This window comes from Mastigoproctus giganteus, chromosome 9 (genome assembly GCF_048544385.1).
Source record: "Mastigoproctus giganteus isolate SK-2022 chromosome 9, ASM4854438v1, whole genome shotgun sequence".
Classification (NCBI taxonomy): domain Eukaryota; kingdom Metazoa; phylum Arthropoda; class Arachnida; order Uropygi; family Thelyphonidae; genus Mastigoproctus; species Mastigoproctus giganteus.
Genome location: NC_143583.1, coordinates 9,267,998 through 9,283,538, shown reverse-complemented (window position 1 = coordinate 9,283,538; position 15,541 = coordinate 9,267,998). Strand labels below are relative to the sequence as shown.

The 15,541-nt window shown below is 39.2% G+C and overlaps 1 protein-coding gene across 1 annotated transcript in view; it reads left to right on the top strand.

Moving 5' to 3' along the window:
• The first annotated feature begins 4,226 nt into the window (after positions 1-4,226).
• Positions 4,227-15,541, top strand: part of LOC150080046 (uncharacterized) — a 525,991-nt gene continuing 514,676 nt past the window's right edge. The window contains exon 1 of the mRNA XM_090381794.1: positions 4,227-4,602. Coding sequence (XP_090237920.1) covers positions 4,539-4,602 — 64 coding nt within the window. The 5' untranslated portion in view covers positions 4,227-4,538. The remainder of the gene's footprint in view (positions 4,603-15,541) is intronic.

The window sequence follows — 15,541 nt, the reverse complement described above, 5'->3', positions numbered from 1 at the left end:
ATCCATGATGCATAAAATCATTTAGGATGGGTTCGTAGACAATGGGAAACACATTTGCACTGCCTTGTTGCTGTAAAACTCATGCTCTCCAAAAAATCCTGTTTCTGGTCCAATAAGGTGAAAATCTAAAGGGAACTTATTTGGACTGAAAAGGGGGAGGGGGTCAGACTCTTTTTCAACCTACACTGCTGTGTTTTGAAATGGTGTTATTGACAATACAAGGTGAGAGTTAAAGAAGGATCCCGTCTTACCTTTACATTTTGATACTGACTTCTTGTAGTAGTAGTAGTAATGGCATGTGATGCAAGAAAGAAAATGTATGAGCTTATGCAGCATCAGCCAAAAAAAAAAAAAAACGCACCATTCCCTCCAAATGCCTGTCCAGTTCCTCCTTAAATTTATTCAACCTATCAACTTCCACAACGACAGATGGAAGTTTGTTCCAGCAATTAACCACCCGCTGGCTAAAGGCAAATTTCCGCACATCTAATCTACATCTGTCTTTTCTTAATTTGAATTTATGCCCTCTTAGGTTCGTAATCTGAACAAGTGGAAGGATCCCATCAGAATTCAGCGTGCTCAACCCATTCAAGGCCTTATATACCTCAATGAGATCACCGCGCAGGTGCCTAGTCTCCAGCCACTGCAATTTGCAGAACTTAAGCCTCTCTTGGTAAGAGGATCCCTTCATTCCCCTCACCAATCTTGTTGCCCTTCTTTGTACACGCTCAAGTAAATCTACATCCTTCCTAAAATAAGGCCTCCAGACCTGTACGCAGTACTCAAGGCGTGGTCTGAACATCGCCTTATACAGAGGGACAATCACCTCCTTTTCCCTGCTAGCAAAATTCCTATATATCATTGACAAAACCCCATTACCTGCCCTGGCAGCCTGTCTGCATTGCTCAGAGAACTTCATATCTGCCTGCACAATTACTCCCAGGTCTTTTTCATTTTCTACCACCTTAAGTGTAGTACCACACAGTTGGTACGTTTCTCTGGGGTTACTTCTACCCATATGCAGTACTTTGCATTTGTCAAGGTTAAACTTCAGTTGCCACTTGCGTATAGAACGCCGTGGATGGGATCTCACAACGGGTTGTTGTGAAATCTCACAACAACCCGTTGTGAGATTTCACTTACAGAAATGCCGAAGTTGTTCAGAATAAGCTTCTCAACGTTTTAATGTAGTGTTTACGTGACTGACTAATATTCATGGCTTTGCAGAATAGATGTCATTACATATAGATGAAACTTTACTACAAAATGACTGACTGGCGTCGTTGTTTATGTGATCCAATAGAAACGTTGATTAAATTTTAACCAGATTCCTCTCGAATACACATAAAACAAAGAGGAAGAAGAATGGAAAAGGAAGAAAGGTGGTTTTGGGTCTGTTTACGTTGTTTGGACTTGATATATAGGTTGTCATCGATGAAACCGTGAATGTACTGTGTATGTGTTGTTCTAAACAATTCTACATCACCTTCACTGTATCACGAAGCACGATCAGTACTTCAGTGGTCTGAGATAAATAATAAGGTGAAACTGCCATTTCCATCCCAGAAGCAAATCTCGATTCCAATTCAGCACTTTTGGAATGTTTTTGAACAGCAAATGGAAACCCATCCATGGCGTTCTATACGAGGGGGGGTATCAAAATGTTCTTACCCTGACCTAGATAAAACATCAGTAGGAAGATGCCGTTTTTAATATAAGTTGTCTACATATTCAATAACTAACATGTAAAATTTCATTCTTGTAGAGGATCGTACACCAGAGGTGGAACCCGGAATCTGACGAAGGACGCTATGGTTGATAAACTGGCGAAGAAATGAAAGCTGTTTACGGGCAGAATTGTCAATCCTACGACACTGTAAAAAAAGTTGAAACAGGAGTTCCAGTGCGGTCGTACAAGTTTCTTTGATGAGCCAAGAGAAGGAAGGCCATCAACATCCATAGACAGTGAGACGGTTGCAAAGGTTGAGCACTTGGTTCTGAGTGACAGACGTGTGACGATTCATTTCATCGTGAATGCAGTGGGAATTAGTTATGGGTCTGCCCACAGCATTTTACACGACCATCTGCATATGTCTAAGGTCTCCGCACGATGGGTTCCAAGTTTGCTGACGCCTTTGCAGAGGCCGTTGTCACCATTAACTGTGTTGCCCAGTGCGGCTTCGAACTACTGCAGCACCCACCCTGTTCTCCTGACCCAGCACCTTCAGAATTCTTCTTGTTTCGAGAAATGAAGAAACCATTGCGTGTGCGGCGCTTTGATTCGTCTCAGGAAGTCATCAATGAAGTGGAACCGTGGTTTCGGGCAAGAAGTGCGGACTTCTATGATCAAGGCATTGAACAACTGATCCACAGATGAGAGAAATGTGTCAGTAAACATGGAGAGTACATAGAAAAGGATTAAAGTTCTTGCGAAGTTTCATCTAGGGCTATTATTTCTAGGTAAGAATACGAACTTTTTGATACCCCCTCGTACAATCAGAAACTGCTGCTTTACAGGAGATTGAGTAATATTCCAGTCTGCACTACCAAGCACTCGTATAAAGTATAAAGTAACCCCAGGGGGTTACTGATGTCATTAAATTCCATGAGTCTTTGTCAGTTATTAAAATTTTAGGTACATGAATTTAGCTCATCTGATCTAACAGAATATCGGAGTCTGGGATTTCCTGAGCTGTTTTGAATATCCATGCTAAAATGTTCAAATAGTTAGCGTCTCCAGAAAGCTCTCAACGTACGTAAAATATGTTTCACATTTTTGGTTGTTTGAACTTTTTGATTTCGCACTCTGTAAAACATATTTTGTGTGGTGGTAGTGTCAGTCGAACACAATATCTTAACTAGAGGCAGACTTTTTTGAATACTGTGTTCAATTCTAGTCATAAATTCATGGAAATGAGGCAAATTTTACGAAAGAACCGTGGCGTGTTAGAAATATCCGTTCTACGTTCTTGATTATTCAAGACTTTACGTGCAATCTATAATCCTATGTGTACTTTGGGCAGTAATTTAATCTATTTTATATTGCGTGATATATTGCACAAACAGCCATTAATTTATTAATAATCACTGGACAAACAGTTTTCGAGTTTTTGCTTTTAATCATTAATATAATGTTGCGTAACTTCTTTGGTGTTGTTGCTTTCCACTCATTTCTTTTTCTCTTTGTCTTGGATTGGCTTTTCGAACAAAGATTTGTTGGAAGTGTTGAATTTTTGTTTTTTACAAATAAAAGCATTTTTTTTTTTAAATTCGAATCATTTTTTGATCTTATGCAACTCAATTTTATACGCAATGGACAGTATTTGCTAAAGTTATGGGAGTTTTAATATAGTAGCTTAATAATAATAGATTCATTTAACATACTTTACACACAGAAGAATAATTTTAATAAATGTATGTTGCTTGAAATATTACAAATAAATGGGTGAATGTTTGCTTTACTAGCACTCTTTATTACAAGAACATTTTTATTCAATTATTTTTGTAACGAACGGTGATATTCTACGATTTGAAAGAACAGGTCATCAGTAAAAGTGGCTAGATTATGAAAACGATCGTGCGTCCGGGAACCGGCAGATGCAGGGTCTCTCTTCGCATTTCCTCTAAATCTGCTCCCCCGTGCACAAAGCATCGCGATAGTGACGAATGTGATGCTGTAAAATCTGCCGCATTTATTTATATATAAAAAAAAGAACTTGGAAAACTCAGTAAACTCAAAAGCAATAAATCTTACTAAGGAACGAAAATTGTAGAGGGTGCTACACACGCATAAAACTATTGTTATTAATCCTCCATAATTCTTTATTAGGTTAAAACTGCTAACCCGCAGTTTTTTTTTTTTTCCCTAAGAGAGAGGGTACAAGGAATTGTGCGCTTTCCCCTCCAAAAGAAAAAATACTGAAATAACACGGAGGTAGCGGTAGATAACGGGTCGCTATTGACTTGCACAAGCGGAGAAAAGCGCTTGTTCTTAGCAGGAGGAAGGAGGCTCAAAACAGCGCCGGATACACACAATGCTCGTCATCTTGCGATCGTCCAGAGCGTGGACTAAAGATCTCCGACAGGAAAAGCTGCTCAACTCCATCCGCTACTTAACCAGAGACACGAGATAAGTCCTTCATCCGTCGTCACCTGTCCTCCCCTGCAGCCGCAGTCGACTCGCCACACGCGAGAGAGTCACGCACACAGAGAGAGAGAGGCCGGTGGTGTCTAAGCTCTCGCGCTGTGCGTCTGCACCTCCAGAAGCTCGCAGCTTCCAACAGCTTCGGGTCTGCCGTTTGCTGCTCTCTCTCCCTCTCTCTGTCGGACAGCCAAACTGTTCCTTGGTCGCCGTGAGGACGTCGTTCACGTGTGATAGAGAATCTCTTTGATGACGAAGTGTCCGTCATGGAACACGCTGAATTTCGCTGCCGCCAAACATTCTGAACTTTCCTTCAAGCTGACCTTTTTGTATGGTGTTTTTCGTGTCCGAAGATCGGTGGGAGTCCGGGATATAGCGTTGGCCCACGACGTACGGGATGTGCTCCCCTTTTCGGATGTCTGGATTAAGTATCCCAGTGATAATTGTTCTGCTTGTTAAAGGTGAGTGCATTTTATTGGCATTAAACGACACTCGCGTTGATAGGATAATTAAGCCAACACAGGAAACTCCTAATTTGTAGGGGAGGGTGCGTTAATGTGACTGAACTAAGGGTAGTAGTGCCACGGCCCCTAATTGAATGACAGAAGTGGAAAAGAAATTGCTTTCATTACGTTAAAATATACTGGTTAGAAACAGGACGTTATTCCTTTCGTTCCATCTCTCTATTGGAGGAATTTGTTTTTTTTCCTTCCATCTCAAGTAGAAAATTGCTGCCATAACTCACGTGCCTCCTAATTATAATCCGCGGATCGACTGCAAGAGTGTGTTTATTGACTGCGTTATTAAGTTCTCCCCTCTGAAATATTCTTTGTGTAGCCAAAGGAAAAGCGCCAGCAAATAGAACTGAGAAAAGGAAATTGAGAGTAAAGGTCAAAAGTAGGAGGGGGGTATCACTTGGTAGGCATCACAAGAAATACTGAAAGAATTTGCTTTGGCTAAAAAATCCCTTGGTGACACCAATACAAATCGTCGGGAGAATTTTTTCTCGAGTTTAGCGATGTTCGAAACTGCGTGAAATGGGGGAGGGGGAGGTAGCGAAATCTGCTCCGCGTTCCACTTGCTGCATGTTGCCCAAGCTTATCCAAGCACGTGCTTGTAAAAGAACACCTTAACGTTTTATAAATTACGTCGCCTCTAATTTTTCGCCACAGCATTCGCCGAACTGGACGGACGTTGCGGAGATCGAAGAAATGACGTCAAAATATCTCTACCCGCCGTTTACTTGGAAAACCAAATACTGTCTGCCTTTCTCACTGAAGTATTTTAGACACAGACTGTATTTGATTACTGCATTGACCTTGGGATCGTAGCACTTACGGTATCTGGGACGTGCGGCTTTTCAATGTAGCTGTTGAGTGCAAATCTAAAATACGTTCCGCTTTAATTAAAAAAAAATAATAATAAAAAGATGTTTATTAAGTATAATTTTGATAAACTTTTAATAGGGAATTTAAAAAGAAACATCCAGCAGTAATTGGCAATAATGAGACGGAAGGAAACCTTTGGATGAACAGCGATTCATCCAAAGCAATCGTAGATCCGATAAGGTATTAGGTTCCGTCATATCAAGTAACAAAATGCCATTATAGGTACAAAAGTATGTGGAAGGCCTTTGCCCGCTTAGTGACCTGGTTTCTTGGTACAAGATCGATACTATAACGTCTTGGTTTGCAGGGATCATTTGGGAAATTAATTGTTTGGCAGATAACACCTCAGTCTAGGTTGAAACAATGTTGGTATGGTAATGGATCCCGGAACGATTCATGTTATAGTAATTTTGTCAGCTGCTTATGTATTTTGTCAGCTGCTTATGTACCCCTACACACAGTTGCGCTTATTGATGTCTGTCTTTTCTTGAATATTTCTCAGAGATATTCTTAATTTTGGCGTACTCGTGTTGCACAACTTACTGTAGAATAGGAGAAAACATTACTTTGAGTTTAATTATATGATAGAGTTCTTTGAAAGGCTTGAGTGTGCTACTTAAAGACATTGCTAAAAGAAATAATTCCCAGGGGGAGAAGGTGTCTTCCGCATTTGAAAAGATTAAGTCGATATCCAGTTTTAAAAAATAAAATGGAGGTACGTAATTAAGGATTTCGCTTTAATCTCGAGAATGTGTCGGTAATTTATTAAAAATGGGACAATTTCTTTTTGTCTTTACTTCATTTTTTGGTCCTAAAGTGGTTGACAAGAGGTTTAAAACGATGGATTTTTGATAAATGTGATTTCCATATATTGAAACTGGTAGACTGAGAGAAAATAAAACTAAATGCAAGTCAAAATAAAAAAAAAAAACGAAAAATTGAAATAATGAGAGAGAGAGAGAGAAAGATTTACGTGTAGCAAACTTATCTAATCTTTCGTTCCTAATGGGATGGAAGATGAATTCGGACTATTTGGCAATCTGATATATCCATTTTGCTGATCAAGATTCGAAATTTATTTATACCCTTCTCAAGAGACGCAAACTTAAGTAACTCGTGTTTTATCTTTGAATTTCAATGTTTCACTGTATAATCTTTTAAAGTAGCTCGGATTGTATGCGCGTCAATAACTCTGTAGATATTGGAATTTTAATGCACTCTAAAATAAACGAAAATCTTTTGCAGTAGAGAATGTGCCTTGGTTGGTTCATTCCAGGTTTTCCGTGCTCTTCAGATTTGTTTAAATTTGATTAGATCTAGTTAGTGCTTTCAGTTTCTAGTTTGGCTTTTTCAATTGGAACTTATCGCAACTGGCTACCCTTCTTCTCAGATAAGCAAGCCAGAAAGTAAAATCTCTTTTGATGCCGTTTTATTTTTGGTTTAAGTCTGGTTAAAATCTGTCGTAACACGCTTTGGATGAAATGTCTGGCATTTATTATATACTATACGCTCTTCCTTAGCACAAAAGGTTTTGCAAATGTTGAGTTCTATTCACAATTAATAAATCAATTGCGTCGTGCACCTTCAAATCCTCTATTCACACATAAGAAGCTTGACAGCAAGATAAGTAGTAGCAGTCAACATTTGCACTTAATCGACTGAACAGCTAAGACCGTCAGACATCGGAACTCGCCCAAGGTCACAACATCGGGATGTTTAAGTGACAGTATTATGTGAAGTTTTTCCAAATAAAGACAGAGAAGAAGAACATCGTATTTAGCAGTCACGCGAGCTTAAACCACGGTCAGTTTAAACGCGCATACATGTACCCACGCGTTTCAATGAGAATTGTTTCATCAGTTTAGAAATCATAAGCCTAATCCAAGCATAACAGTAAAAGAAAGAAGTGTGAATCACAAACTAGGGTAGTTCGTGTTCCATGGATCTCCATCAGGAAACAGCACAAGGGTCATCAACTTTTGGACTTCCTCATCCTTTTAAGAACAGATAAAGGAAAGCCCTGTAAATTCTGTTTACAACCCAATACAGCTGGGAAAATCGAAGATCAAGTAAACATATATAGTATAAAAGTGCAGCCATTATTAACCCACTGCAGGATGGAAACCTCCTCAACAATTCATGCTGAGGGAAAAATGGACCATAATCTGCCACGCTGGTCCAGTGCGAGTTGGCAGATCGACCGTATTCAGCAGTCAGGGGTTTGAACCCCGGTCTACTCAAAGAGCGTGTGCTACTGCACTCCGGCTTCTGACCACTCGGCTACGGAGGCCGCTGTATAGTATAAGATAAACTAAACTATTCTTAAAGTGTGTACGTACTATAATACGATAAATTCAATATAGTTACAGGAAAGATAAGTTTACATTTTCAGTGATTGTCAGTGCATACTGGAAACCAATTTGCTCATGTTTCCGAAGAGTTCAGCTTATTTTAACCCTTGTTGGTAGGATAGAATTGTTTAAACTGAAGTAAGTCTTATTTGGTTGCTGTTTTTATGAATTTTATTATCAATACTGATCTTATGAACTTCTGATTTTGTAGTTAATACTTTTAATCCACCTTTTATCGGCTACAAATATAATAAAAGTTGGATCGATTTTAAAATAATTCTAAGATCGATTGATCGTAGAATTATTTTAAAATGCAACGATATGTTGAACTTTAATAAATATTCCGATATTTGTAACATTTGTAGTGTATTTATAAATGGTAGAACTATAAATTGTTTTAATCAAAAGAACTACTCTCATTAACATTCGGGGTTGTTTAAAATATTGGTTCAATTTCGAAAGTGCATTCGGCTGTAAGAATCGAGCTTGAAAACAATCCATAAGAAAACAGCAAAAATAACCGAAGACTGCCACACCAAAAATAGCTTAAGGGTAAACCCATATCTGTGCTATTTTTCTTAATTTTTTTCCATCCTCCGAAGAATGCCTCTTCCGTTCTTCTATCCGAAATCAAAGCCTGCAGTATCAAAGTAAAGATAACCCGCATTTCACAGAGACTTCCGTGACAAACGTTCTTGCTTTTTTTTCTATCATATGTTGCTTTTTGAGTGTGCCAAATATTCATTCATTCAGTCTTTTTCCTTATTTCTTTCATCCTCCTCCAGTCGATCGCTTGCCGTTTTTTTCCCTCTTGCCTCATATTTCGCCTTTTAAAAAAGAACTATATTTTTCCGATTATGTTCAGAAACTGATTTTTTTTCTTAAATTATTTTTTTAATCTTGTCACGCTATCGGTATGTATGCGGATGCTCGTACGGATGTTGGATATATAATCGTTTCAGATAGAGGCCTTTCTTTCTTTTGACCAAAAAAAGGTTAAATTTTTCAACTTTTCTTAGATTTTATTTGATTTTTGTGTTCTCAATGAAAAAACTGGGCGAATTTAATTCATATTTCCTTCTTTAATATTTTACATAGTTATGTTGCGAAATTCTGTATGTTTATTCTTCTTGGGCAGAAAACTCAATCTTTTTTGCTGAAAAATTCTAATACATAATGCTGTACGTTTTGGTTTGTCATTAATCTCATAGCATTACTCTTGTATTGCAGTAATGAATTAAAATTTTGTTTTGAATTGGTATTTTGCTGCCATTCTCTTTTTAAATGTTTCTTTCCATTTAATTTCTAATGAGCAGATTCTTTCAATATCCCTCAAATTTAGATATTCGTAATTTTTATAGGTATCGCACAGTAGTTTATACCCTCTGGTCCTATTTTGTTATGGAACTTTGAATTTGTAAAGTGGGTAACAAAAATAGGACATGAGAGTGTAAACCGGTCTGCCATTTCATAACTTCGTTTGCCGAAAATCTTAAGGCTAAAGCTTTATTGCCTTCGGACCTTTTTGGTTTGGAAAAGTTGAAAAGTAAGGAAAGGGCGGCAAGCCATTGAATTTTAGAACATGGTTTCCTTGATACGACAGGAGAACTATAAATGCGAAGTGTTGTTGTTGTTTTTTAAAGGGAAATTTAAAATTTTAAGGAAATCAAACGAAAAAATGCTTTCAGTTTTTATTTTTTTAATGAATTCTCCGACAACTAGGTGCCCTGCGGTCCTCTGAGATTAAGTTCACCTGAAAAGACTTTCTTCCGTTTGGGATTTTCAGGCCTCCTTAAAATGAGACCCTGTAGTTGATGAAGGGGAATGGTAACTATTGCTCTTAGCCTTTCCGCCCCACGCCACGTGTCACGAAAAGAATGGTTCAACTTCTCAATTATTTACGTAAACAAGGTAAACTTTTTAAATCAGAGTTCCCAACGTGTATCCCACGAGCTACCGTGGATCTTCAGCTATTCTGGCTGGCTCTACGAGCCATTCGAAATAACTCAAGCATTTCCTGAAAGTGCTTTGGGCTTCCCTATAGGTGTTAACTTTCTTTTAAACGAGCACGAAAAAAATCTGGCTTAGCTTTCAGTATAAACCAATAAATGCATAAGTTGGGAAACTTATAGTAGTTGTTCGGTTTAGGCACAGTATGTCGATATTCCGCCGCTGTGTATCATATCTGCAGAAGTGTTTTCACTTGCCGATCTGCATGTTGTGCAGTTAGATAAACAATGATGAGCTCACAGGACGAAACACTGTTCTCTGTCCGAGATCAGCTAACTACATCCCATTGAAGAAGTGTTTAGACAATTTTTCAGTCTATGACGAACTGCACTCAGTGTATATAATAATACTTAAACTTTTGGAGACCAACAGTTGATATATTATTTTTATTGGGGTCTAGGTGCGCACCTTAGCAAGAAAAACGTTTTTCTATGATAGGTGTCAATCTATACAGAAAAAAAATCCCAAAACTAACATAGAAATACGACATCTCAGCTCGAGATCTCCCGAAACTGCTAGAAAACCCGCTGTACTGGCATGGAAAAATAATTTGTTGGACAGAAATTTCTAGAACTTAATTTCGGGTTATTATGGCCATATAGGAAAAAACAATCAAATCGCGGCTTCCCATTTAGGATTACCCAAATTTCCATAAGAAATCATTTTTCAAAATGGCTGCTAAATCCCCACATTCACTCTTCGCACTGAGTTCTCAAAATCAAATGAGCCTAAGGGACGAAATTGTATCGCAATAAGCCAATGAAATTAGCAAGGGTCAATTTCTGTTAAATTTCAAAATTCAGTTTTGAAATTTAACGAAGACTAAATAGTGGAACATGTATGATTTTGCTGTTTTAGTTTCGCAAGTCTTTAATCTAATTTTGATTTAAAAAAAAAAAATCATGACTAAACTATTTTGTTTTGTATAGTTCCTTTACCAAAGCGGTTGGGGGGTAAAGTTCCAGGGAGGTGAGAAAGCCATTAAACATTTTTTTTTTTTGCTTTTCAAACTGATGTGAAATTGTGGCTCTCAACAATAAGATATTTGCAAAATTGGATTTTCGGCCATGGAATTCATTTAAAAATCTTGAATCGAAAATAACGGACTTGAGGTGGTTGTAAAAAAAAAAAAAACAATATGAACCCTTGATCTTAGCCTCCTTCTCCTACTTCTCCGTCCCATCTGTCTTATTTAAATAATAAAATCAATTTACACAATAATATTTAATCGCACGTGATTATCCAAAGTCGCATTTCTCGCCTGAATATAGGGGAGTTTAAGCCTCACGAATTAGGATTAGTAGAGGTATATGCTGCAAGAAGGCAAGCAAGCTTATACAGCAAAAAAAAAAACTTCTCATTTCATCCACATATTCCCTTCAGATATTTGTCCAGTTTTTTTTTTTTTTTTTTACTGAATTTATTTTAGCTATCAACTTTCACAACGACAGATGGAAGTTTGTTCCAGCAATCAACCATCCGCTGGCTAAAAGCAAATTTCCGCACATCTATTCTATAACTGTCTTTCCTTAATTGGAATTTATGCTTCCTCAGGTTCTTCTTATGAATAAGAGGAAGAATCCCATCAGCATTGAGCCTGCTCAATCCATTCAAGGCTTTATACACCTCAATCAGATCATCTCGCAGGTGCCTAGTCTTCAGACCCTGCAATTTGCAGAGCTTAAGCCTTTCTTGGTAAGAGCAACCCTTTGTGCTTCTTACCAATCTCATTGCCCTTCTCTGTACTTTCCAGAAGTTTATCCTTCTTAAAACGAGACCTGTATGCAGTACTCAAGGTGTGGTCTGATTTATACAACGGGATAATCAATTCCTTATCCCTGCTAGCAAAATTCCTGTATATCATTGTCAAGACACCATGAGCTATTCTTGCAGACTGATTGCACTGAATTGCGCCCGATATGGCTGCTATTCAGATTACAATCGCTACAATTTAGAGCTGTTGTCCTGAAGTCCAACCTCATACCAGTGCACTGCACTTATGAAGGGGATGCGTCTAAGACTGTCCTGAAAGGGAGTTTATTACGATTCTCCATTTTTAATTTAATTAAAAGTTATTTATTTTTAAAACATCGAAAAGGGATCATGCTTTCCCTGTAATGATATATATTTGCTCAAAATTCATCTGCTTCGTAAATAAATACAAACGGTATAAACATCCATTACATCTCACATTTTGTTTTGTTTCGCTAGAGGGAATAAATAAGTAAACTGCAGCCTGGTAGTGTATAATTCACTACTCGAAAGGAGGGCAATACAACACGATGAACACCGCAAGAATTTTTTTCTGGATTTCTCTAGATCGCTTTGGATGTGATAAATTAGAGAATTTTCTTTCAGTTGTGCGTATCTGCTTCAGCCCACGAGCTATCGTCTTTTTCATTCTGCACCACCTTCGAAGTTAGCAACAAAACTACGATAAGTTTCCCCAAGTTCTATCAAAAGCAAACAACTTCATGTAATTTGATAGTTCCCATCTTTGCTCTCTTTTGCTAGAAGAATCGAGAGAAATTACGCTCGCAATCTTCACCACCTTTCTTCGAAAATATTTTTTTCTTTCCAAAAGACGCTTGCAGTTTCTTTAGCCAATATGCGATTCTAAAGTTTACAGTTTTGTTTTCTGGGAAGCTTTCCACTCTTTTAATGCTGCACAGTAAGTATAAATATTTTAGTTTTCTATTTGTTTTACTTATACAAGGTCCAGAAGAAAGACCAAATAATTTCTAGCGGAAAGTGAACACCTTGACGGTGTATCGTCTTAGATGTAGGTCGCCCGTTCCCAACTTTTTCGGAGTTTTTCCGTGTAGATTATTTTGTTCATCGGGAGAATAGGATTAGCATCGCCAGAAGGGAAAGTACTGTGATGGCGCGCGCCCAGTAGTAGCTAGTGAGGAGAGCAGTGGTGTTACGGTACTCCCTAAATATTTATAAACCGAAGAACTCAGCGCAATCTTATGATGCGCACTGCACCGATATTCTCAAAACCGCATTAGATTTATTTCAGAACACTAAACTGGTGAAGTAACAAGGGAAAAAAATTGTAAAATAGTTAGAATTTCAGTAACATTAGGTAAATTGAAATGTTCAGAGGTACGAAGCTTTGAAAGATATTCATCGTTGAATAATTGTTAAGTAAGGCGAGATAAACATTTGCTAATCTTTCAAGAGTTGCCTGGGCGCGGTTTCCGTCGTATAAGATGCCGAGCCAAAAATGGAAGAGGGAATGGTAGACTTGAGTGAAAATCCATTGTGACTATGACTGCTGGACCGCATTGAGGCCTTTTAATAGACGACCATCAACTTTGGGACTTCCTTCAACTTGATTCTTCGCCTATCAGGTCGCGTCCTCGGCTGTTTCACTCATTTTTTTATTTTTTAAGTTTCTGTTGTTTTGAATCCAAAAATGTTCGTTAGGCAATACTCTTCTGAGTTCCGATCTCTTTCTGTTAATTTATGGTATCCACAGAACTTCCTTTTTTGGCTGTGGTGACTCATTAAGCAAAATGGAAGACTTTCCTCTTAAAGTGGACATATCGCATTTGTGATAGTCGTATTTCTATGTTAGTTTCGGGATTTTTTTTTTTTTTTTTTTTCTGTATAGTTTGACACCTATCATAGAAAAACGTTTTTCTTGCTAAGGTGCACACCTAGGTCTCAATAGAAATAATATATCAACTGTTGATCTCCAAAAGTTTAAGTATTATTATATACACTGAGTGATCACTGAATCACCACCAACTAATACTTCGTAGGTCCTTTTGCCCTCAGTACAGTAGCTACCCGACGTGGCATTGATTCAACAAAATGTCGGAAGCGTTCGGGAGGTATGACCAACCAAGCTGTGTATAATGCGCTCAGCAATGCAGGTATGGAGGTGATTGGTGTATCCAAACGCCTGATATGTCTTTCCCTAGTGTCCCACAAGTGCTCTGTGGATTTGATATCGGTGAAGTTCGGAGGCCAAACGATATGCCAGAAGTCAGAAGTGTGTTCCTCAAACCATTCTTGCACAATAAGTGCCCAATGGCTCGGCGCATTGTCATCTTGGAAGACACCATCGCCATTCGGGTAAAAGTGTAACATAGTAGGGTGTACACAGTTGGCAAGCAGTTGACGATAGCAGAGACTACTGATAGTTGTTTCACATGTACCAGGGTGTCCAAGTTCCTGCCAGTGAAGCATGCCCCTACACCATACAACCACCTCCACCGGCCTGGATGATAGATCAAGAGCCTCATGTTGTTGACGCCAAATCCGTACAGGACCATCCACGGTGTAGTGTAAATAACGTGACTCATTCGACCAGCACACCTTCCAGTCTTCCAACGTCCAATTTGCATACTCTTTGGACCAGGCGAGTCTTTTACGCCGATGAACCTTTGTTAGGAGAGGATGCCTTAGAGGGTAGTCTGCTGGTATAGCCCATGCGTGCGACGCATGGTCATAGCAGATAGTGTTCCCAGTTGGCCGATGTTGTATTGGGTAGTCAAATCTTGAACAGTGCGTCGCCTGTACGAGTCATCGGACCCGGCGCTCACCTCTAACATCAACCTTTCTCTGATCATTGCAATTTTGCCGTCGGATTGTTGTTTGACCAATTTGACACCAGTCCTGGTACACTTTAACTATGGCGGCTCTCGAACACCCCACCAGTTCAGCTGTTTGGGAAATCAAGGCACCAGCTCATCGAGCTCCCACAATCTGTCCTTTATCAAAGTCCAATAAATCCTTCCTTTTTCCCATCACGCTCGGAATTTTACTGCCTACTGAACCACTGACACCTTATCTATGCTACGTAGTTGACTAACTGCGCACTCTCGTACCTCACGTGATTGTGCAAGGCTGAAGGAGTGGAATTTTTTTCAGCCTGGTCTGTGCTTGTCGACAAGAGAGATAGCTTCTACAGGAATAGGGTACATTTAAATAGAAAGTGTGCAAGAATATTTGCTGATGCTTTCGAGGCAGTGTTAGGTGGGTCGGAAAACTGCTAGCTTGGGGGGATACACAGACTAAAAGGTTAACAGTGGTCGCAAGCAGAGGCAAAAGTGTTTCTTGCGCTGCTTCTATTTAGAATGAGCAGCAGCCTTGTGAAAGCAAGGCGATGGAAATTTCCAGTACTGCTGGAAGTTATAGTCGAGCAAATAAATAAATGGCCTGTGTTAGGGTAACTAAGAGTAGAAACAACTGCGTGTATACTCTCCTTACTCGGGTGGACTGCCTTCTCTATCTGTCCACTTTAGCTTGTTCCCCAGGCCTTCTCTTCTTTCTCTCTTTTTTTTTTTTTTTTTTTTTAACTTGGTCTTCGTCCAGGACGCGCAGGCGACCCTGCCGGAGAGCAGCCTGGCTACCTCCTAGCGGTGTGTGCGGGCAACGCGAGGGCCCACCAGGGACCCTGCGGCCAAATGCCAGGACACCCAACAGAACCTAACGCAATATGTCATATACAGCAGACAACACTCTTCTGGCATTTACAGTAGTTCTGCATTTCTTCACACAGTACGTAGGCTCAGATGTGAGAAATCACAGGTGGCGCCTGTGATGAGCTTTAAGTGCTAGTCAAGCAGTGTAGAATTAAAATTCGGAGAGTACAATGTGTACAGAAAGGATAGACAGGACAGAAAGGGAGGAGGGGT